Genomic DNA, 24,183 nt, shown 5'->3' on the forward strand with positions numbered 1-24,183 from the left:
TGGGACACCTGCAGAAACAGACAGAGAGACAGAGAAGGAGAAAGAAACTCCAAGAGTAAGACTGTTTATACTGTTTCAAGCCTTGATTTGGCACAGTTTTTACGCTGGATGCTTTCTGATGCAACCCTCCCCAATTTCTACCAGGCTTGCACTGCGAAGCTGGTGATGGAAGGGGGCTGTTGGGGGTTGAGTGTCTTGCCCAGGGACATTTTGTCATATGGGTGGGACTGAGGATTGAACCACTAACCTTGTGGTCCATGGATAACTACCTGAAAAAAGAGATTATTTATTATAATAAATAATCAATAAAAGCAATAGACCAATGATACTACCGTAAGGAGTTCCATTATCCACCATATATTTACTTAACAGAGCTGATCCAACTCTAAATTAAATAAATCTATTAAACAAAAAGTCCTTAATCCAGTTAAATGTTCTTCCCATTATTCCAATCATATTTAATTTAATAATTTCTAAATTATATTATAAGCTTTTTCCACAATAAAGAAAACTGTCTTTATGGATTATTTGCTAGTATCAGCTATCTGGACATGTGTTTCCAAGCATATGATTGGTTTCATAGTTCCTATAATCCTAAAACCATCAGAAAGAAGGTTAGAATTCCTCTTGTTTCCACGTTAATCTTTCAATGATCATTCTTTCCATAATTTTACCTATATGTGATGACAATGTTTATGGGTCTGTAGTTCGATGGGCGTGATGGATCCCTTTCTGATTTCTTTATTTGAATAATCAGTGCTTCTTTACTGATCTCTTTCTTGTCCTCACATCTGCCACCACATTTTCAACTACTAGGGAATTTCCCCATTTCCCAAACTTTATTGTATAAACCCAGGAGTTCTATAGATGCTAAAACACCTAAATATTTTAACATTACATATCATGTCCATCCTTTCCAGGTCATGTAAATCTAGCTCTTTCTAAATGGTAAATGCTATGTACCTATATAGTTCTTTTCTGCCTATTGGTACTTAAAGTGCTCTACACTGCTTCGCATTCAACTATTCACAATCACAATTGCACATTGATGGTGGAGCTGCCCTGCAGCTGACCTGCATTTACCAGGAGCAAGTTGGGTTAGGTATTTATCTTATTCTCTGCTTGTTAGCCTGGTAATACCCAAAGTTGTCTTATTGTTATCAAGTAACAACAAATATGTACATAGGTGGTGCACCATTGTTACTAATAAGTACACAGTATGTTCACATGTCAAAAGTGTCCTTGAGCAAGACATTGAACTCCACCTTAGTTGCTCCCGGTGAGCGTAGACCAGCTACATAGCAGCTCTCCCATCGGTCTGTGATTGTGTGTGAGTGGGTGAATAAGAAGCACTGTAAAGCGCTTTGAGTGCCAATGCAAAGCTGGGGAGGGGAAGAGGCTGTTAGGGGGGTTCAGTGTGAATCTGAAAAAATACATTCTAAGGAAAACACGGGGGCAGTTTATTTGCCTCAGTTTTTCTATTCAGCAGAATATCCGACCTCCTATTAATCTCCGTTCCATACGGTGGCGCTATTCCACCGTCTGCTTGTTTGCGAACTGCCACAAAAGAAGAACACACCGCTGTGTCTTGTGACCTGCTTAAGAGGAAGCAGGTAGTGAAGTATTGAGTCGTGTGTAACAAGTACATCTGTGGTACGTTTTTAAAATTATTTTACTGGTTTTGGTAAATATTTTCACGCTTGAAGTTACCAGTGTTTGAGATTCACTTTTGTCCACGTGACTGTCAGCCGAACGCGTCAGTAGTTGCTCTTTTGTTAATAGAAGTCTTAACAGTTCCAGAAGTTCAGACCCGAAGCCAGCGAGCATAAACTAGTTTTCAAAAAAATGAAGAAACCACAGAACAGCCGAAACCGATTTGAACAGAACGATTTAAAATGCAGTTGATGCGAACAGAGTAAAAACACAAACCATCGCGACGGCGTGAAACACTATCAGTTATTAGATGCACACTTCGCTTTTCACACTTTTGACAGTGAGCCGCCTGTTACGCAGCGGTAAGGACGGGGGATGCTTTGGAGTGCAGGTAACTCCGTGACTTTAAAATGGAATCCAGTAAAACATTTGATAGCAAAACGTTATTGTCTTTAATAAAAAATGCAAACAAAAACATTTTCCAAAATTTTAATTGGACGTCAAAAACATTTGCATGTCGAAATCTGTTGTAATGGTGCGTCTCTTTTGGCTGTTCAACCAGTCAGTCAGTCACAGGGGCCACAGATCTTTGACCTCAGAATCTTGATCATTCATGTTTCAAAATCAGCCCTGACTTCCAAGTTTTTAATAAGACAGGGGGGTAGTGACCAGAAACAATATGTAACAAACACATAGGCAATGATTGCTGCCCCTACAGGGTAGCACAGAGAAGGTCTGCAAGAATTATTTGTAACGTGTTATTGTTTTCTTTACTGTGAGCTTATAGAAACCCCATTCAAATATGAATCAAATCCACAGTGTTATTTGAGAAGTTTTGCATTTATTTTAAAACAAATTTAATCCCATCTTTTAATCCTTGGTACAGCTGCCATAGTGGGACTATTCCAAAGACAGTGGCTGGTGTGACTGCACTATGTGCACAAGATAAACGTTTAATTATCTTAAAAAAGAAGAAGTAAGCATTATGAAAAATACAAGACAACAAATGGAAACTGTCACAATCAGCTCATGCCAATAGGTGCAACACTGAATTTACAGTGAGATTGGTAAATGTAACACTCACACATTTACCAATCTCACTGATATAAAGACCTTAAGGATTTTATGATCTGGTTCTCTAATATTTTTAATTAGTGTTTTAAGTAAATCTTTGCTTTGTCCTGGCATGAGCTGATAATGCCAGGTTCCATTTGTTGTGTTGTATTTTCCATAATGTTTACTTCTTCTTCTTCTTTTTCAAATAATTAAAAGTTTATCATGTGCACATGGTGCATTCACACCCACCACTGTCTTTGGAATTGTCCTACTGTGGCACCTGTACCAAGGATAAAAAAAAAATCCATGTTCAATACTTATGAGATTGAATTTGTTTTAAAATAAATCCAAAACGTATTAAATAAAACTGTGTATTTGCTTCATATTCGATATTGGGGTTTCTATAAGCTCACAGTAAAGAAAACAAAACTATACGTTACAAATAATTCTTGTATGTATATACATACAGGGTTCCTGACATCTGTCAAATAAGTAATTGGATCACAGGCAGGTATGCTTAAAATTTAGAATTACTCTCCAAGTTACGTCTTTGTTGACATCCTGTGTGTCTTGTGTCCATTAGGTTGGCAGTATTCAAGTCATAAGATGAAATTTCTGGGCTTTGTAAAGAGATGGCTGCCTGCTCAACTGCTGCTCCTGACTCTGACAAGCATATCTGGTGACTGACATTTTGGTATTTACAGTGAAACTGCCAACATCAGTGTGAAAAAGTATATTTCAAAGAGACCAGTGCATTGGGGTTGTTGGCATAATGTGCTGCAGCAAAAAAAAATAAAACACACTTGAAAAAGAAAAAATCACTCAGATTTCATCTCGTAATTTAATCTAGTATAATTAGAACATGCTTGAAAAACATGTTTGGGAATGCTTAGTCAGCACTGAGCATAACCTCATGGTTATGTTAATAAAACATGCCTAAATATGATTCTTTATACTTGAATCATTTATGCTTTGATGATACCAATCCATTCTACGTATGTGATATGTCATCTGTGAGCATTTTGGATTGACAGCAAAGTTGATTTAACATTTCTGTCCTGCAGATTCTAGAGCGTGTTTGTTTGCACCTGAGGCTGTAACCCTTGAAAAATACTCTAAAACCAATGTCACCATTACTTCCAGGTAAAAACAGTCTGGCATTTTAGAAAGTTGAGTTTTCATTAGAGCAAAAGTATAAATTACTTACACTGTGTGTACTGCTTTCCTCAAGTCAGTGTTCTTTGGGGAAGACCGCATTTTCAGATGTGAACTATTGCTGACTGCAGATTTGATTACATACATCTTAATGAGATACAGTTCTCACATAGGAGCCTCACATTTCTGAGATTGCTTGTGTAATTGTAACATGAGGCACCGAACATAAGGCAAGCGAATATAAGCCCATCGATACGTGGACCTGTGAGCTCACGACACATGCAAATAGACAAAAAACACACAACACAATGACAAATGTCACTTTTTAGTGTCACCTGGAACCGTTGTAGACCGAGGTGCCACGTACAGATGTCACACTCACATGCCCATGGTGCAAATGTGAAAATGTTAATTGGCTAGTAACTTTAGAAAATTACTACCAATAGTCCATGGTGAGCAAAAACATTAATGTCAAACCCTGGGGCTTGTGTTTTTAGTTAAATGTAAAAAAATGTTACTCTGTATTTTGCCACGTCTCACTTGTGAAATAAATTAATCACGTTTCAAATACTTTTTCTACACTGCCTTTGTCTAATTTGCCAGACTTGCCAATTAGGCCTTCATCTGGGTGGTATCCTGAGGTTATTTGGAATACATTCCAAATGGGAAATGCTTGAGAACGGCTTAATTAAAAACTTTTTGATTCAGTTGGAGCTTTGGAAATTTCAACTGCCATTTCATTTTATCACACCATGATTAATAATGGTTCACAGAAGCATTTATTGGTTCAGTGCCATATAAGGAAGTTAGATATAGTTTTAGGCTGCGAGACATAACATAATTATATTGATAGGGAATCTGTGTTGATAGCAGCTGTCAGGCTCAGTGTAGTTCTCACTGAAGTTTTGTGTCTTGTTCTAGTGTCCCTGTGAACCAGCCAACTGTGATTGTGTTAAATGTAACCTACAGCTCCAATGGGAACAACTCAGCTGTTTTAATGCCTGAGCAGGTAACAGATGCAGCAATTGTTTTAATGTTGCAATTGCTGCTTACTGCAACAATTTGTTTGATTGACTGATTGATCTATTGATTTAAGGTACTGCTACCAGCAGTGGCAACCTCTGTCAGTTTCACTGTGACAGCCCTTGATGTTGGTCAAGTGACTACATATCTGCTTAGCAACAACTCAGACCTCAACTGGTGGGTACCATTCTGTTTCAGTGCACTGGTAAATTTACTTAAAGGATACGTTTTTTATTTTGTAAATTACTCGTGTTCCTAAAATAATCAGACAATCCACATCATCCTAACTCTGTACAGTAATCTAAGGTGGCAGGAGTCAACAGCACATGTGAGATCCCAAAAGAAATTGTTGTGACTGAGAGTTTTAAAGGCAATATATTTTTTAAAATGTCTCAAAAGTGTGTTTTGGAATAGAGCAACTTGTTACGCAATGGAAAGGTGTGTTTCTAATTATTTTTGGACAACAACATAGGTCTATTGCAAAGACAAATAAGCTTATCCAGGTTGTGAAGTGACAGTAAACATGAGCAGAGATAGTTAAGTGTCGGTTTTAGTGTCTGTGTGGGATAGTTGAAAATAGAATATAAAAATGTAAATGTGTGTTTTATCATAGTACATTTTAACATCCTCTTTTCACTGTCATGGTGCTTGATTCTCTTTCCTATAGTTTGTCTGTCAGGATCCATTTTATGGTTGTCCATAGCAATGCCCTGTCAGTATTCAGTCAGGTGATTGGCTGGATTTACTTTGTAGCTTGGTCTGTGTCCTTCTATCCACAAGCCTGGGAAAACTGGAGAAGGAAAAGGTAGATTCTACATGCTGTCTTAAATTTATACGTGTATATATATTTATATATAAATTGACTCTGACCAATTATACTAATATGTTTGTTTTCAGTGTTGTAGGTCTCAACTTTGACTTTGTGGCTCTCAACCTAACTGGTTTTATTGCATATAGCGTCTTCAATATCGGGCTCTTCTGGGTTCCATATATAACGGTAACTCCCTCATCCTTTACTAATATATCTGTTGTTACTTATGAATATCCGTCATACTAATATTGTTTAGGTTATTTTATCCTAATTGTTTCCAAAGTTTGGATGACCTATTTTCTGTACCGTCCCTAAACACCTCACACCAAAGCTCCTGCTGTAAAACAGTGTTAAGCCCAACTCACTGCTTTCTGTGGAAAGTAGCGCAAATCCCAGTGCAAAGCTGCTAAGGTCCATAATAACATCACTGATGCTGTTGTGCAGGCCTGGAACATGCTTCTCATCTTTTAACCATCTTTAGTCATGCTGGTGGCTGGCTAATTGTTTATAGTGTTCCCATTAGTTGTCCTCCTTTCAAAATAGACCTATTATAACATACCCGACCTAGTTATAAAGACCAGAAACAACATACAAATAATTAGATATCAGCAGTAGCTTTAAGATATGTATATGTTTCTGTAGCACACAAGCTTCCAACTGGCATTGTTATGACTAAGAAGCAACTTGAGGACCACCTTTTGAAGGGTGCTAGTCATAGGTTACCAACGGTGCTCAAAAGCGACTGCACTAAAATCAAGTGGAGTTTCTTCCGTGAGAACGCGTCTGACTCTGATCTCCTGCTGATTTCTCCTGACATTGTCCAGAGTTCCAGAGAAATAGGTGACTAAACAGGTGACTGTGCGGAACGTAGGTCATTGTTTTTCATCTACAAACATCTGCCCAATCAGTCTAGAATGATAGCTTATTTCTAATGATAAATCCTGTATTTTTATTTTAAAATATACAACCCCAATTCCAAAACAGTTTGGAAGAAAATGTAAATGAAAACTGAATGCAATGATTTCCAATTCTCATCAACCCATATTTTATTCAGACTAGAGAATAAACAACAACAGATGTTGAAACTAAGAAATCTTAGAAAAGATTAGCTTGTTTTGAATTCGATGGCACCAAATAATCTCAAAAAAGTTGGAACATGGTATTTAGCAGCAATTTAGAGAGGAAGAGCCATGACAGAGGTTCACCAATCTGCCATAAACTGCACCATAAAATTGTGGAACAATTTCAGAAAAGTATTGCTCAACCTGAAATTGTGAAGACTTTGAAAATCCCAGCATCCACTGTATATACAGTAATATCAACAAAAGATTGGGAAATTCATAAGAGATTCCTGCGCCCACAGTCGCCCATAACTGTGGCGCAGGAGGTAGAGTGGTCGTATCCCAATCCCTGGCTCCTCCTGTCACGTGTTGATATTGATATATCATGGTTTTCATATTGGGAGGGCATGTATGATCTATTTCAGAGAATCCCCACTTGAATATCTGAAAAAACTGATAAATAGTAAAGGGTCTGCATTTATATAGCGCTTTACCAATTGGCATTAAAGCGCTTTACACTGCTTTCCATTCACCCATTCCTACTCACAATAACACACACACACACACACACACACCCAAACTGAAGGTGCTGCTATGCAGCTGGCCAACACTCACCGGGAGCAACTAAGTTGGCATTCAGTGTCTTGCTCAAGGAAACTTCAACATGTGACTGGAGAAGGCGAGGAAAGGACCAACGACCCTGGGATTGGTGGACGACTACCTTTACCTTCTGTGCCATAGCCTTTGAGTTTAACACTGATTAAGTGTAGCATATGGTAAATGGAAACGAATGGACAAATTGAATTATATGTTTGATTTATGTGCATTATCCTAAACCTCCATGTAATGTATGGAAGTTCCACTGGACAAGACAATGTATAAAACTCAATCTGATCTAACAGATACTAATATTTTGCAATTGACCTTACTATGTACCTACACTGTAGGAGGAGTTTCTGAAGAGAAATCCTAATGGAATCAACCCTGTCAGTGCAAATGATGTCTTCTTCAGTCTTCACGCAGTCCTGCTCTGTTTGGTGTACATTAGCCAAGCTGCTGTCTATGAGGTTTGTATGTAATGTCAAGAAGCTTGTAAGTTTTTGTTAGAAATAAATCTATTGTATTCTCACACTATTCAGAAACATGCCCCTCTCCAATTTATTTTACTGATGGTGCTGAATACTATAGGCCCTGTAGTCTTTAAATCATAATTATTATATTATAAATGTATTCTACATTTTCTGTCTTTTAAATGGATGTCTACACCCCCTGTGTGAGAGTACTATGAGCATGTTCAGCAACCTTTTTTGGAGTTTTAGTGACTACTTTCATTAGTGTATAGAAAATGCAGCCTGGCACAATCTTAAAAACAAGTGGAAGACATTATTGACAGGAATGCATTATGAGCAGGTGTGGTTGGGACACACTTTAAGAATACCCAATCACTAACTGTCATTTTCTTTAAAAGCGAGACATTTTTGTTTTGGACATTAATGTTGCAGTTTAACCTGATGCTGTTATTTCTGTCTTTTTATATCTTATTTAGCTTGTGTTATTCTTTTAATCATATCTACTACTCTTGTTAAGAATATACCATAAATACGTTTTGTGTTTTAAGTTACACTGTAGGTGTGGGGAACAATATTTCAGATCTATTTCTACATATTGTGGAATTGCAGTAAAACTGCAGTAAAGAATAAGCTTTAAAAGGAGTGTCAATGCTTTGCCCAGTGTCAAGCATTGTTTGAAAAATGACTAAAGTAGTGGATACTGCCATATGTATTTGTGTTTCGGTCCTCTGTCAACAATCCTCTGTATCACTTCTCTTCCAGAGGGGGGGACAAAAGGTCTCCCGGACGGCCTTGTGCTTGTTGGCGATTGGCTGGACATTTGCCTTCATCAGCTTGTTTCTTGCCATAGCCAAAGTGATTACATGGTTGGATTACCTTTACTACTTCTCCTACATCAAACTAGCAGTCACTCTTATCAAATATGTACCACAGGTAAGTTATACCTTCTAGTATTGGACTGCTGGATTGAATTGCATGACATTGAACACATTTCTGTATTATTTCACCCAAAACTATAGATGTCTCTATCACTGGTAGCCTAATTGTCCAGTCCAATTCAGTCCAGTATCATATTGTTGTAATGTTAATTTATTTATTTTTTGTTCCTTTTGTGAATTAAGACAGACATTTACATTGTTGGTGGCGTTCTGGCTGTGATTTATTTAATTTTTTTTTAGGCATATATGAACTACAGAAGGAAGAGTACTGAGGGTTGGAGTATAGGCAATGTGTTGCTGGATTTCACCGGTGGCATACTCAGTATTCTACAGATGATCCTACAGTCTTACAACAATGGTAAACACTGTAACTTATCAACTGCTGTAAGGCTACAGTGCCAATCCATACTCTTTTTAGGTCTCTTTTTTAAGATATAACTAGAAATTCAGGAAATTATGTACACAATTAAAAAAATGTTTTTCAGAACAAAGTGATTTCTACAGGCAGAAGTCAGTGTTTTGTCTGACTTGCTTTGGACCTAGAACATCTTAAATTGTTTTGGCTACACTGTCTTCAAGGCTTCCTTCAACACTCCCCAGAGTTCTTCTTTAGACTTGCAGATTGAGCGAACTAAAACTGCTGTGTGATTCACGCATGAGTCTGTGCAGATGCAGTGTGTGCTCCATGCTGATTATCAACCCAATGACGTAATTAAATCAGACTTCATTGTTTCCTCCCCTAAACCACCTCCTCAAAAGCCTGTGACGGTGCTGGTGGGGCAGCTTTGCTCTATTAATGATCTCTCCTTTCAATTGAACCTTTCGCAGCTGTAGCCTCACCCCCCCCAAAAAACTAAGGTTGGAAAGCGGCATTTTATGATTTTATGTCAATATACAGGTAAATGTGAGATTTCAAAATAAGTTCGAGTGTGGAGAGAGATCATATTACTTTGCTGCTGCAATATACTATAAATAGCATGTATGTTGTTGTTCTGCAGTGTAATTAATGATGATAATAATAATAATAATAGGCTTATGATTGATGACTCCTAAATTCTTGGTAGTCAGAATCATGTGAGATTACCTGTGAAATATTATTAAGGAAAAAAGTTATATTTTTACAGAGTACTACTGATGCAATGTAAAGTACATAATTTACAATGCTTATTTGGACTAATTGTAATGTTGGTCTTTCCTCAGATGAGTGGAAGCTGATATTTGGTGATCCCACGAAGTTTGGTCTGGGTCTGTTCTCTGTGGTGTTTGACATTCTTTTCCTGGCCCAACACTACTGTCTCTACAGACATTCATCACAGTATGAAACTGTTGCAGCGCAAGAAGACTGATATATGTGGGTCAACAGCCAGTCACAAGGGACTGCATGTTAGATGTCTACCAGCAAACAAGAATCATCATCATCGTGTTGCTGAAGGGGAGCTCACTTTGATTTGACTTGGACTGCAGGAGAGTTCTCCACACCACCCCGCCCTGAGCTTTGTGTGCCTTTTAAAATGTCTCAGTATCGTACGGGTTTTGTGCTTTAAGCTTTTTATAAGAATATTTTTATTTGGTGTCTAAAAAAGCTTTATAGAATGACAAACTCTTGCATTATGACTTGAAAAGACACGCTACTCCCCTTAGTCTCAACAAGGGCCACAGTTGTTGTCTGTGCAGTCCCTTCCATCTCAGCCACAGTAACATTGTCATTGTTGAGGATGCTCTATGTTGATATGGGCCTGTAATCACATTCCTTCCTTTTTTTAAAAATGGATTTAAGTTTACTCAAAGGGACATTTGCTCAGTGTATTTATACTACAAAACTTTAAACACAATCACTGTACTCAGGTAATCTATAACTAATTGTTTGACTTTTGAAACAAATGTCCTTGTTTTTGCACCACTGGGGGGGGGGGGGCACGTTAGACTGCACCTATGAGCTACTGTAAGGGAATCTTAGAGGGCACTTGCTTATCCAAGACTTTTGAACATATTTTTCACTACTTTTATCTACTGACATTGTTTTTCATACGCAGTTATTATGGAAAAATGCTTAATAGTGTATGTCTACATAATCCATATAAACATTATTCAAATCTTGTTTCATAATGTCCATTGTATTTTTGTCTTGTAAATTTTACCTTAATAATGTGGATCTAATATCCCCATGGAGATTTGTAAAAACTGGTAGATGATCACTTGCTTCATTTGAGTAGTCCACTTTCAACTTTTAACAAAAACAGGTAAATATTGTCAATTAATGTAGCACTGTGTTGTTTTGCTTGGTTGTATAATTGAGGCATATAAACAAATAACAAGATTGAAATATAGTATAGAAATTTAAGGCAATTGCCTTTTGATATTCCCGTTACCAAGAAATTGTTACAAAAGTAAATTTCTTGCCAGGCTCTGTGGGAAAATACTGGATCTTTGAGAAGCCGGTATTAAGGCTCCTAATGTTCAAATGTATAATTAACACATCTTAATCCACATACACAACTGAACAACATTGACTATTTTCTTACAATAACACCTGGGAGTGGGTAGTCAATATTCAGCAGCAAGTGGACAAAATATGATGCATGTGGAGTGAAGACTGGCCCGTGTAGCCCGATCCAGTAAAATAATCTAGGTAAATTGCTGAAAAAGGTTATGCTGGTTCCAATAGAAAGGTGTCAGAACCCCAAGTTCCTGGTTTAGTAGTTTGCATATGGGGCCAAGTATCTTTAGAACAGTCAGGGTGTCCGTGTCCATTCGAAAAAGCAGCTACAGAGAACCATATGCTTATCGAAACAAACCAAAACGGATGAAATATACAATACACTTACCTTAAGTCCTAATGGAAAACTGAAAAAAAATTGTTTTAAAAAATAAAAGGCTAACCCCACCCCTACGGAAAGTTTCCCATATCTTAGGTGACGAGAGTCTAGGCTGAACTGGGAAACACAGTATTTAAACCCTCTGATGAAATGGCTGCAACTAATAATATAAAAAAAATGTTTACTTGTCCCACAATGGGGAAATTTTCATGTTACAGCAGCAAATATGAGGCAAAAGTTTAGTGCAGTATGAATAAATGTATATACACACCCCCTGAAGACATAAATGTATATACACACACACCCTGAAGACAAATGTATAACACACACCCCCTGACATGTTCAGATCCTGCTCCTACACCAACATGTGCACGGGCCAAAACTTTGAAACCACCTCTTCTTACAATGCACTCCAGCATGACTCCACTAACGACTTTGACCTCAATTATAAAGGCTAAATAAATGTAAACCAGTTCTGTTCAACCTCAGGCTGACTAGTATGTACCACTTTAATGTTAAGGCTTGGACTCGAACTAGAGTGGAAGGGTAACATTAATTAGGTTAGGTTGGTTGTCTGTGTTGGCCCTGGGGTAGACAAGTGAACTGTCCAACGTGTACGTTTTGACCCTGAATAGGATAAGCAGTGAAAGATAATTGATGGATTAATAAAGAATATCCTCTCATAGCACGTTGACAATAACATTGTTTTTTGTATGGTATGTCAGCCTTCATAATACATACAATAATACATGACGGCAAGGCAAAAGCTATCACCCGCCATGCTACCTGTCCATGTTTAAAGATAGAAAGCAATATTAAGATTAAAAATTGAAATAATTGTACAGAATAAAATAAAACACTAATAATTCTTAATACTACAAATCCCTAAAATATTTCTCAATACTCTAAACCCCAAAGTCTCAACTCGAAACAAAAAAGATTTACTAAATATTTTGAAGATAACTTCAAAAGTTGTAACTATGACACTGGAGGGAGATGGAAAAAAATCTTTAAACTTGAAAAGGCAGACAATAGTGAAAAAATGGTGTTTAAACGTTATATTCATCTTCATCCCCCTCCTAGATTAAGAACTAAAAAAGTAACATTTTGCAATCAAAGTATTGAAGAAACAATTTTTGTGACTCAAGACTTTTAAATTATACATTTTGACGTCGATTGATAAAAATTCGCCCATTATAAAGGCTCCTGACTGCTGAGTTTGCTGCCAATGATCTCGTTAATCCAACAATTGACTAGAACTGATGCCTATAACGGAACATCCCAAACCAGTATAAAATATGATAAAAAATATGAGTTGAACAACATACTGTAGGCCCTGTTAAACATTTCATCAGGTGGCAAGAAAGGCATAGCATTAAATAAGTGGCCAAACTCAGCACTGTTGAATTGCTCGCGATATATCCAGACTGAGTGTCGACACGCCCCTTTATTTTGTCACCATATCAATCATAACACCATATCTATAAAAATGTTTACTTACACGGTAAATACCATATAATTTGTTACAATTTTATTTTTTATTTACATCCAATTTGTTATATAAATATAATACATCATTTTCAGAAGAACGGTCAAGTCTTTGCATACAAGAACTCAATCACAATACAATTAAGCACACAAGTTGGGGAGGTAAGCTGATGTACAGATAATGCTATGGTGGGCTGTTGTACTGACAGAATGAAAGTCACACAGAATAAAGTAAAATGGTGTTCAGTTGTCAACTTTCACTTGTTGACGACTTCAGGAGAAGTTGGGGACTTTAGTTAAGTGGTGAAGTGTAAGACATTCATGAAGATGCAAAAGACTGTGGTTAGTATGTAACTGGCAATTAAAAAAAACACTAGATCCATTCAGCTAATGTGATTCCCACAGAAGTGAAACTTAATGTGTTGAATTAGACAGCAGATTGCAACGGCTCAGTCTAGAACTGAAAGCCAGCACAAGTGAGCTGGACCAAACAAAAAAATGATGTCATTATGTGATATCACTGGCTGTGGACTGTTGTGCAACAGTTTGTCTCAGACTGTGCTCTTTTATAGTGAACTGCTTTAACAGCATAACCTTGCTAGGTCCAAACAAAATTAGGTTTTTGAGATGCAGGTGATTTACGGGGTAAATCAAGACGTGGAAGCAGGGAGAACTGGATGGAAGAAGGCTAAACTAATTTTGTTTATGAAGGGCTGCATACAGAATAACATAATATCCAAGTGAAACTGACTGTCATCTGTAACATCAGCTTATCAATCTCTATAAAGGGTAGCTGTTTGTTATAAATAAAAATGTTTGTATTTTACTAATTGGTAAAAAAACATCTGCATTTCCTACTGTCCAGTTTTATTCAAGAACAAAGACAATTGTGTATGTAGAAGAGTGGCTCTATAATTCCTGTGTCCACAGAGTCTAGGCTCTCCCATCTGTCCAGGCCATGACGCTTTTGCTCATGCGTTGTTGATGATTATGAGAGCAGGACTAGCTGTTTGCTGGCTTGTCTCACACATGGTGTCCTGCTCAGCTGGCTTTGCAAAGACTCGTGGAGTGTTAAGGTTGTAGACTCCAGCCTTCAGGAAACAGGCTTGCAGAGTCAGGCCCAGCATCTCCTGAGGCTTTAGTTGCCTCTTATACTGGGTCTGACCCACCCAGGTGAATGAGCTGTAAATGTCCAAAGATTCTGGGCTGAAAAAGAGTAAAAGCATAGAAATCTTAAGAATGTGTTAAATATAACTCAGACTATTTAAATAAAACATGGGACAGCAAAAGTCCTGAGCCATATTTGAACCCGGAATAGTGTAGATATTTCGTATGCACCTCACCCATTCAGCAATTCCATCACAAAGCTCCCTCTTTATACATAGAGTTTCGATACTTACCCTACGCTTTTTTGGCGTAAGTCAATGATGACATCCACAAGAGCCAATGAGCAGTTGGAGAGAGTCAGAGTAACTGGCACCACACAAAGACTAGAGATAAGAGAAAAACAGGTTCAGCATCGACTTCCTCTCAGAAGTTTCCGATGTTACTAAGGACTGGCGGCAGAGCCTTTGGATATCAAGCTCCTCTCTTGTTGCTAATTTAATCTTAGTTGCAAATGCCTGTGTAATGTGTATTTATATTTAATTTTTTTTTTTTCGTGTGTTTTCAGTTTAACTGAAACTGACTTCAAATATCCAAGACAAGTTACACAAAATGTTTTTGGAGCACTTCAAAATTGCCTAAGTATGAATAAGGACAACTCATTTCGAGCACAGTACAATTCATCCTATAACAGCTAATTATATACTCATTCAATGCCTTTGTCTTGACTATCCCTGGCTCATCCAGTGAGTTCAGATCTTTGTGGCAGATATTTTTTTTTATGCTAGATGCCCTTCCTGACGCAACCCTCCCAAATTTCTAAAGGGCTTTGACCGGCACTGGACAGTTGGGGATGGGAATGGGCTGTTGGGGGTTCAGTGTCTTGCTCAGACACACATCGAAATATAGCCAGGACCGAGGAATGAACCACTGACCCAGTGGTCCGTGGACGACTTACCAACTGAGCTACCATAAAGAAACTATTTTTATTAGTTTTTATTAAACTACTTTTTATTTCTCATCAAACTGTTTATTACCAACAAGCAAGATTCAATGCATTTGTTACTTACCTATCCTGGTCAAATGGATGCATGTAGGTCTCAGGGTAGTGCAGGTTGATTTTGATGATTTGGGACAGCTCTGCAGAGGGGAGGATGACTGGAGGAGGCAGCTCTGATTTAAATTTCAGCAGCACCATCTCCTGAGCTTCCTGAATAAAGAACACATACACAGACACACTCAAAGTTACAGTACACAAAACAATCACCTCTTGCTCTAGCCCCATCCAATCAATTTTCAAAATGATATCTATCTGTGATCTGTGTTCGCTGCATTTTTTTTTTTTTTGGGGGGGGTCACATTTAGGCGGATATGTGTATGATATGTGTGAGACAGGACACATGCCTGTTTGGAAGTGAAAGAACTGGCTTCTTTGCCAATGGTCTGTAGTGCCACATGAAGCTGGCCCTCTAGGATCAGCTGTTTGTTGTCCTCAACCACATAGGCCTGCAGACACACACATCACAAACAGAAAATTCAAGCAATGTCTATAGTTATTACATTCTTAGCTGTCATCAAACAATTAAAGTGCAGTTTGTATGTGAAATGATCAGCCCCATTTCATTTTTTAACACTAAACATGTATATATGACTTAATATTACTTTTTGGTAGAAATATGTGTTAAGATGCAAATGTCTACATTAGGCAATGTAAATCGTTAATGGAAAATGACTCCAACGGTAATACCAACACTAGAACTAACAAGATGCAAACACAGTTTTTAATGATCAAAAGTGGGGGATGACTAGTGCCAATAAAAAAGAATTGTAGCAAGCTTAAGCTGCATTTGATTTGGATTAAAAGCCCCAAAGACTGCAGAAATTAATTAGCCTATGTATTCGGCTGAAAATGCAGAGAAGCTCACAGCACCACTCTGTTAGTGAATTGATTATGTAAAACTGTGCATAACATGGCCAGATGTAAATAGTTTAACATTCAATCTTGCTTATTAGGTTTTGCCAGTGTAAAACAACTGTGCTGAATATGTTTAATTTATCTTAGCGTTGAATACAGTAGATTAGATAAATGTGAGTTTCCCCTTACTTGTACTCGAGAACCTTTATTTTTCACTAAATTGAAACTAAAACTAAAATAAAGTAGATTTGTGTCTATGATATAAAAATTAAAATTACATGAATAAAAGTAATAGTGGAAAAGTCTGAAACTAAAGGGAAATTGAGATTGAACCCACATTTCTTTTCATAAATGTTAAAATAGACACTATTAACAATTCTTATCAAAATGAAACAAAGTGTGTGGATGTGTTTGTGTGTGTGTGTGTGTGTGTGTATATATGAATTATACCACAATTTCTACAGTAGAAAGCAGGCTGAAATGTAAACAGGGTACCTTCCAAATGATGATAATGTTGAGGTCCAGCTCATTGCACTTCTTGACAATGTTGGTGATGTCAGAAGCTCTGACCTCAGTTGGGAAAGAGGTCGGACTCTTGTTGCTGGAAGATGTCCTGGATGCTGCCACATCCACTCTCTGAGACTCTGAGGTCTGACAGCAACGAAAGAAGAAATCTCCACAGGGTGTGAAGGAACTGATGATCTGCATAGAGTCAGTAGCAAGAGGTGAGAGGAAGGCAGAGGAGCAAAGAGCAGAAAATACACAGAAAGACCATACAGACCAGAATTCAAGGATGTTGTGTAAATGTTACCATAATGACTTCCATACAAACTAAACATTGCAGTTTTTAGTTGCAAGTGTTTCTTCTACTACCCCAATTTTATATTAGCCAGAGTCAAAACAGACAATACTTTATGAAATTTAGTTGCAAAAAGTAATCAACTACTGTCTGTAAAATCAGTCCTCATCATGCCTGATCGCCGAGCTCCACAGGAACAAGTGATGTATTCAACTGAAGAAATTAAACTGACCACTTTGATTTTTGCGAGGAAGGCTTTCCATTCTCCAATATTCAACTTCGTTTATATAGCACCAATTAAAAACAATGTCATGTCAAAGCACAATATCAACATACCCGTTCATTTCCCAGGTTCAGATCTGCAAACGTGTATTTTTCCACAGCACCAACGTTAGCTAGAAAACAACAGAACAATCAAACTGGTGCTGATTCAAAATAGTCAATCTAACCATAGCAGACTAGTGTGGGGTGTTAATATCAGAAAGATTTACCTTGCTTGCAACGTGTGGCCTTGAAACACAGCTTGGCTCTTTCTCTGCTGGTAACTTTGCAGTCTGGAGCAAAATAGAATAAAAATACTTCACAATACAATAGAGTTGCAACAAACAGGAACAAGGGTGGAAAACAAAGACTGTGTAATATTATATACTATACAATCGTGGTAAAATGAGTTCAGCTTAGACTGCAGCTCATTGGTTCAGCTTGCTGTGTTATAATTTCCAATAATGTGAAAGACTATGTTGTGGAGACCATAGCAGTAATCACCAATCATGCCATTTCATATATACAGGTAAATACAGAGAGTATACAAAACATTCACATTTTGTTGTTTTATAGCTTAAAATGAAACTAAAAAATAAATTTTCCAGCGATATTTACTAAATGTGGCTTATAACATACAAGTGAGAAGAAAAGAAAGAACAATAAAATTGATAAGAAATATAAGAAGGAACTCGTTGATTTGGGAGGAGTGTAAGAAAACACTCCTCAAAAAAGGACTTATTCAAACCTCTTTCACAAATTAAGTCACTAGAATATCTGCAGAATCAGGTCTGGCTGCTCTGTCATACCCGTAGTGTACATCAGGAGAAGAAAAGGGAATAAGGTAGGAAGTACTCTGTTTATTACGCGTGAGCAGTGGTGCCTGGTCAGAGCATGTAGAGGGTCATGGCATGGCAGGACATAAAAAGTATGATGCAGAAATCGCTGTGTTTTGTTTATAGCACATCAAAGATCGAGGCTCATGCTGTTCCTAGGTTCAATCTATGGTGTGCAAAGTTGGTAGAAAACTATTCAATCAGACTCAAAGCTGTAATTTAACAAAAAAGATGGTTCCACAAAGTATTAACACAGGGCAGTGATCCTTTTTAAAATCAAAGGTATTTTTTATTGTAAGCTGCATTGAGTAAATCAAGCAGGAAAAAAAATCAGTTTTTATTTTAGGTTGTAAAATGACAAAATGTGAATGCTATAAAAAGGGGAATTCTTTTCTATACCGACTGTACAAGCAAAAATAAAAGGATCAACCGACAAAGCCAATGTAAAAGATTAAGCCCAGATGTGTCAGTATACTGTACATACCTTTATCCTTGGTTGGATTGATACATTTACAGAGGCGCCAGTATTGACTGCTGCTGGACACCTGGACAATGTGGAACTCACGCACACTAGCTTCACTCTGAAAGATAAAAGAAGAGCAATTACAAATAAATCAGTGGCAAAGAAAACACAAATGTATGTCCTCCCATGCAGTATATCTCACCGTATTGATGTTCTCCACATCAATAAAGACCAGTGTTTCACTGCTGCCATTGTCATCCACACTGTAATGTGGTGGCACACTGCTGCGGCAGGCTGACGCCTGGACACTCAGAGAGCGACTGGCACAGATAAAGACTGTGTGACGCAACACCCGATGACTTTACATAAAGAGAGAAAATATGAGCGAGATAATGGGTTGTCTATTCATCAGTATGATCAGTTGAGTGTTAAAAAAAAAAATCACTATATCAGCAATTATTTTATAACAGAACAGCATTTTTACATGTGACTAATGTGAATAGGTGTGGCCTGAAAACCGGATGCAGCGTGTCTTGCTATACAACAAAACCAAGATGACATCCAATAAAGACTTAACTGCATGTATAAAGTTAGAAATGACCTGAACACCACAGCCTTCTCAGTTCAGCCTTGTGTCTAATGCAACATGGCTACAGTAGATTTAAATCAAGTAGGACAGAGGAGTGTTTCAAAGCTGAACACAGTAACAAAATCCCTCCAGTAAAAAGCAGCAGAAATGAAGAATGGGAAACCTCTTTTCAACAGATTTTTACAAGACCGGTATCATCTCTGCCCAGGAAGATCACATGTCATTAAAAGTAAAGGTCAACAAAGTTAAAAACTAGAAGCTGCCACCCAAATGTTTAGTATGCTACACTAATATTTTCAACTGATAAACTGTGTATAGCATTATGCCATTATCTGCATCTGAACTCAGTTATTTGCCAGTATGCCTTAATTATTTTTATCATTCACAAACTCCAAAGTTTCCCTCACTTAACAGGTTCTGTTATCTAAGTGTATGATTGAGCAGCAAAGTTGACAAAGTGCAACCAGAAAATGCTGGGCAAAATATCATTGTTATTGTTGTTTGAGTTTTGAGTATTGAGTTTTTATCACCCGGCTCTAGGCCAACATACATTCTATTCTTCAATTTTTAATATTGTGTAACAATTTCAATTGCCTAACTATTTTATGCAAGGACCATGGTCAACCCTTATGAGCAAAGAGTTTTTTTTTCCTCTCACCTTATTCACTAGCACTCCCCATCTCTCTGGTCATTTGTTGGTGCTCTCAATTTGTTTTTCCCCAGGTAGAAATCAAACTACAGAACTTTATTTTTTTAATGTTACCAAACATTACAAGAATAGTCATGTCTGACTATTGTCCTAAAATATTTGATCCAACTGGCACCAAGTACTGGACAGAACAGTCTGAACTGTACAGATGGAATTTATATGAAAGTTCCTGCAGTCGAAATAAATGGGTTTTATTAATAATAAAGTGCTCACTGAAATTAACTGATTCTGGTCAAAAAATTTGCTCTTAAAAATGAAAGTGGAATAAAAATGTCCTATGTTGCTGCACATTTATATAATAGATTTATATAGTTTTTTTGTTTTAGTAATATTGGCTTCTCATGAAACCATAAGAGGTTTATTCCAACAAATCTTACCATGCATGCATTTAAGCCAATATGAATATTACCTGATTTTGTTTCCTTTTTCTGTGCTCTCATAGTAGAACAGAAAGTTGATTTCATGAACTCCCTCTTGGTCTGGCCCCCTGAGCCAGAGAGGCAGCTGGGTGGATTCCCCTGGTTGTAGTGTGTTTCCATGTATTGGTATGTCCACCACACCACACGGCTGGCTGAAATCCTCAGCTGAAACCAATATCTCAGATGCCACTAAGCCCGGCTGAAGGGGTGCGAACAAGGTTTTATAGGCCGAACAGTTTTCAGCTGAGGTTGGACTGAGGGGCGTAACTGGTGTGGTGGCCTGGCTACCAAAGGTGAAGAAATCAGGGTGTGTGGATGCAACTCGCACGCCACACAAAGCAACACCACTGACATTACAGAATTCAACGTAGGCCTTCCTGATCTCGCCACACAACAAAGCAGTAGGAAACTGCAGGAAGAAGACCTGTTAAACACACACACGGAAAAGCTGATAAAAACACAGAACTGACAACTTTTGATGATGTCAAAGAAGAATTCACAACAAGCTCAGAGGACTGTAGCTGATGAGTGGAGGATGATCCTGAATCTTGAAAAGCTACATTTGTGAAAATGTACCAACATGCTGGGAATAGGTGAATCACACTACTTAGCCAAAAGGTTTTCATTTGTTGAAGACTGGCACTTCCGACACTATCAATTAAAACCCTGTAGTTGTTGCAAAGCACAATTTAAGTCGTTAATAATATACTAAATCATCTTAATATTTAAATTGAAATATTAACATCTAATATATTAATATTCATTGAAACAGTACAGCAAATATGCTCCTTTGTTTTCTTGCAAAGATTTAGATGAGAAGATAGAGATCACGTTCATATTTGTATGCTAAATAATGAAGATGGCTTTCAGATTAAATGTTTTACTGCCATATCACATACACATTTAAAGCTGAATAACAGCTTCAAACTATATGCTCAGTTTTTCTACATTAATGCATTTTTACCTTATTGGTTCACAAAGCACTTTAATCTTCTTCTTCAGATTCAACCATTCACACTTACAATAACTCACACACTAATAGGGCAGCTGCCGTGACTGGGGTTCACTGTCCTTCTTAAATACATTTTAATACTTGCAAAGTCTAGATAAATATTTCACTTCGGAATTCATACAATTTGTCTAGTCCAAAATTTGCCCAAATCCCAAATCTTTGTGATTCAGATCCCATTTATTTATTTGTTAATTTCGACCCGTCTGACAAACACTAATAGTGGACAACAGCATGAATGGGTGCTTCTACAGACAGTAAGGTTAGCGCTACCTCCATCAGGGGCATTGGTGATGTTATGATGGGATCTAAACGTCGGTCAGGACCATGTCGAACCAACATCTTGTCCTCTTTGGTCTGGTTGAGTCGTGGGCCCTGAATTTTAAGGTCCTGTCTACCACAAACCATCAAATCCATCGTCTGCTGGCCTGTTGACAGAAGGAAATCTACATAATGAGTTAGGGTGACAGCAAGAACATCCTAAATCATTTATCATTGGGTCACTTCATTGATACAGTTGCAGGAAAAAGTAAAGTAACTTTTACCAGTCTAATTTTCTGCATAAATTAGTGTGACCTGATCTTCAAAGTCAAAAATAAACACATTTCTAAACTGACTTACAAAAACACTCAAACTGTGTCAGTTTGCTATTCATAGGCAGCATCGGCTGACATGAGCCATGTCTTGGAATTGAGTTCACAGAAGACCTGTGATCAAGAGTTGATTTGCATTTAGCTGGAAAGGTTTACAGAGTGAGGCTTTATTTTTTCATTAGTCCACTGTTAGACTAACTGTAAATTGAGACAATTTGGCAGTTTGGCTTCTCTTGGCTACAGCTACTAGAAGAGCCTATGGTTGACCCTGAATACGTTATAGGGATTAAATCCCTCATCTGGCCCGCAAAGGCCTCAGAATCCCACCAGAGGAGCTGGAATTTGTTGCTGGGGAGAAGGACGTCTTGGAAGCCTTACTAAATCTGCGGCCGCTGTGACCTCGATAAGCACAAGATAATGAATGGATGTTTGGCCCCCTCTCTGTTATCAGATCCAGAGCATTCTCCCCATTTAAAACAGGGTGTAGTGGTGAACTCATGTGGCCAATATGAATATTACAAAAAGGAAACTTCAAAAATTCTTTTTTAAGTGGGAAAACTTCTCTATCTATAAACAGAAATGTATTTCAATTACAGCAAAAATAATTTATAGTTGTTACCAATAAATATTTAAAATAAAAGTCATAAAGAAGAAAGTATAACCCCAACTACTTTTTCCTTTTCCAATCACTGCCTGTGGATGTGCCTTTAGGAAAGACATCCCACATAGACCCTGATATAAAAAGTATGAAGTAGGCAGCTATAATTACAGCAGATAACTGCTAACAAATCTGTGAGCATTACCTTCAGCGTTGGGACCAATCTCTCCAGAGGAGGCTGCAGCCAGGTTGTACACCACACCCCCAATGTTTAGCTGTCCAGTTCTATGTGGCAGCAGCCTGAGTCGGGCCTGACATCAAAGTTCAAACTTTCAAAAAACTTAAAACTACAACATAAATGAACATTTATTTACAGAATTTTCACCATCTCTGGCTTTATTTATTGAAAAATCTGTGCACGCTCCCACACAGACATGTTCTACACACTCACAACTCTAGTCGTAGTAGTATTCATTACCCTTAACCAAAAACCAAGTCTTAACCTTACAACAGATATAAGTTGAAAACAAATGCAAAGTATAACTGCTGTCACTTTCTCAAAATATCCATACTATGATTAAAGTTAAACTGGCTGTTAGGTCTAGCAGTGGGAAGACAAGAGTGCACACACACCCACACACACAATTTACAAAATCCCTATAAAATGTTTGGTATGCTTAGAACACACTTGGTACATTCAGATGCTCCAAAGTTTTCAGTAGGGTTTAAGCAGTTTTCTGTATTAACCTAAATGTCATATACACAAGAAACATGTTTTCTGTAATCAGGAACATTTGAGAAAACTAACTAGAAATTAGAAAAATAAGATCTACAGTACATTACTTATAATATCACACATGGGCAGCACTGTCTCTGTAGTAGATACAAATAGATTAATTAACTACTGATCAAACACTTTTTGATCAGATTAACTAACTCAGATGAACAGAAAATCATGGAAGCACCTTACCACTTTGGACTCTTCTGGACCCAGATTAAATTCCAAGGTGGTCTCAGTGGTGACAGTGTCATTTTTCTGTGTTATCTGTAAAATCAATGTATTGAATAGAACAGTTTTACTATATCTATCATAATGAATGAAAAATAAATAAGAATTTGCAATTTTTAAGATGAAATTTGTCCAGGTGCTCACCCCTAGAGCCAGGGTCCCTGCATTAGTGATCGTCTCTCCTGCCAACTCTTCAGTCATCTTTTCCTTTGATGGAGACACATCATCAGGAGTAAACGTCCAGAGGAGTGAGAGGTTGGAAAGAGCCAGAGAGACCTTCAAAGGGTTTCTAAATGTCACTTCCACTATGATTGGCTCTGTGGAGATGGAGAAAGAACAATGGCCGTATGTTGACTAGGCGAAATACAATGATTATATGTCATGGAAAACAATAAAAAACCTAATTCTAAAGAAAGAGAAAAGGTATTTATTGATCATCTGTCAAGCATCCATCAAAATGTAATATCAAAACACCTATATACCTACATGTATAGTTACGTGTAGACTGGTGTAAGGGAAATTCAAAGTTTTTTGCTAAAGTTTAAATACATATTAAAACCTAGTATTTTCCAGTATTCCAGAAACCAGTATTAAAAGAACTAAAAACAATGCTCCTTCTAAGAGCATTTATTGTCATATGCACAACAAACAAATAAGTCTTCCTGTACAATGAATTAATTTATTTGCCTTTCACTGTAAATGTTATTAAGTAGGTTAAAACTATTTACAAATGTTTAAATGGTAGGTACAAGAAATATGCAAATATGCAATGTATAACAATAAAATAGTACCTCTTCTTAATATGTCT

General features: G+C 37.4%; 2 protein-coding genes across 8 annotated transcripts in view; one reads left to right on the forward strand and one right to left on the reverse strand.

Moving 5' to 3' along the window:
• Positions 1 to 1,565: 1,565 nt before the first annotated feature.
• ctns (cystinosin, lysosomal cystine transporter) lies at positions 1,566 to 11,025 on the forward strand. Of its 5 annotated transcripts, none has more exons than XM_067512319.1 (11): positions 1,566 to 1,653; positions 3,293 to 3,388; positions 3,774 to 3,852; positions 4,786 to 4,873; positions 4,961 to 5,064; positions 5,555 to 5,692; positions 5,785 to 5,884; positions 7,707 to 7,826; positions 8,592 to 8,762; positions 9,008 to 9,125; positions 9,968 to 11,025. In XM_067512319.1, exons 2-11 carry the CDS (start codon positions 3,316 to 3,318, stop codon positions 10,111 to 10,113), a joined length of 1,137 nt encoding a protein of 378 aa, XP_067368420.1. In that variant the 5' UTR covers positions 1,566 to 1,653; positions 3,293 to 3,315; the 3' UTR covers positions 10,114 to 11,025. The 5 variants fall into 5 exon arrangements, with proteins under 5 accessions (XP_067368420.1, XP_067368422.1, XP_067368421.1 ...); XM_067512320.1 differs by lacking the exon at positions 1,566 to 1,653 and adding an exon at positions 1,660 to 2,044 and having other exon boundaries at positions 9,008 to 9,225; positions 10,691 to 11,025; XM_067512318.1 differs by lacking the exon at positions 1,566 to 1,653 and adding an exon at positions 1,660 to 2,044.
• A 1,975-nt stretch (positions 11,026 to 13,000) lies between these two features.
• The window catches only part of trappc8 (trafficking protein particle complex subunit 8), a 34,988-nt gene continuing 23,805 nt past the window's right edge, over positions 13,001 to 24,183 (reverse strand). The window contains exons 16-29 of one of the 3 annotated variants that reach the window (XM_067512316.1): positions 23,520 to 23,692; positions 23,337 to 23,411; positions 22,572 to 22,677; positions 21,449 to 21,621; positions 20,157 to 20,590; positions 18,652 to 18,808; positions 18,471 to 18,567; positions 17,381 to 17,443; positions 17,226 to 17,284; positions 16,586 to 16,792; positions 15,576 to 15,681; positions 15,246 to 15,381; positions 14,472 to 14,561; positions 13,001 to 14,277 (exon numbers count right to left, since the gene is read on the reverse strand). In XM_067512316.1, the coding sequence (XP_067368417.1) occupies positions 14,043 to 14,277; positions 14,472 to 14,561; positions 15,246 to 15,381; positions 15,576 to 15,681; positions 16,586 to 16,792; positions 17,226 to 17,284; positions 17,381 to 17,443; positions 18,471 to 18,567; positions 18,652 to 18,808; positions 20,157 to 20,590; positions 21,449 to 21,621; positions 22,572 to 22,677; positions 23,337 to 23,411; positions 23,520 to 23,692 (2,111 nt within the window). In that variant the 3' untranslated portion in view covers positions 13,001 to 14,042. Of the gene's footprint in view, positions 14,278 to 14,471; positions 14,562 to 15,245; positions 15,386 to 15,575; positions 15,682 to 16,585; positions 16,793 to 17,225; positions 17,285 to 17,380; positions 17,444 to 18,470; positions 18,568 to 18,651; positions 18,809 to 20,156; positions 20,591 to 21,448; positions 21,622 to 22,571; positions 22,678 to 23,336; positions 23,412 to 23,519; positions 23,693 to 24,183 lie in introns of all 3 variants that reach the window. The other 2 variants (XM_067512317.1, XM_067512314.1) reach the window with 2 other exon arrangements.

This window comes from Channa argus, chromosome 8 (assembly GCF_033026475.1).
Source record: "Channa argus isolate prfri chromosome 8, Channa argus male v1.0, whole genome shotgun sequence".
Taxonomy (NCBI): Eukaryota; Metazoa; Chordata; class Actinopteri; order Anabantiformes; family Channidae; genus Channa; species Channa argus.

Excerpts from the sequence above, each read along its gene's own strand:
- ctns (XM_067512318.1), top strand. Across the intron at positions 5,065-5,554 it reads AACAACTCAGACCTCAACTG|TTTGTCTGTCAGGATCCATT; the intron begins GTGGGTACCATT and ends TCTTTCCTATAG. Across the intron at positions 7,827-8,591 it reads GCCAAGCTGCTGTCTATGAG|AGGGGGGGACAAAAGGTCTC; the intron begins GTTTGTATGTAA and ends CTTCTCTTCCAG.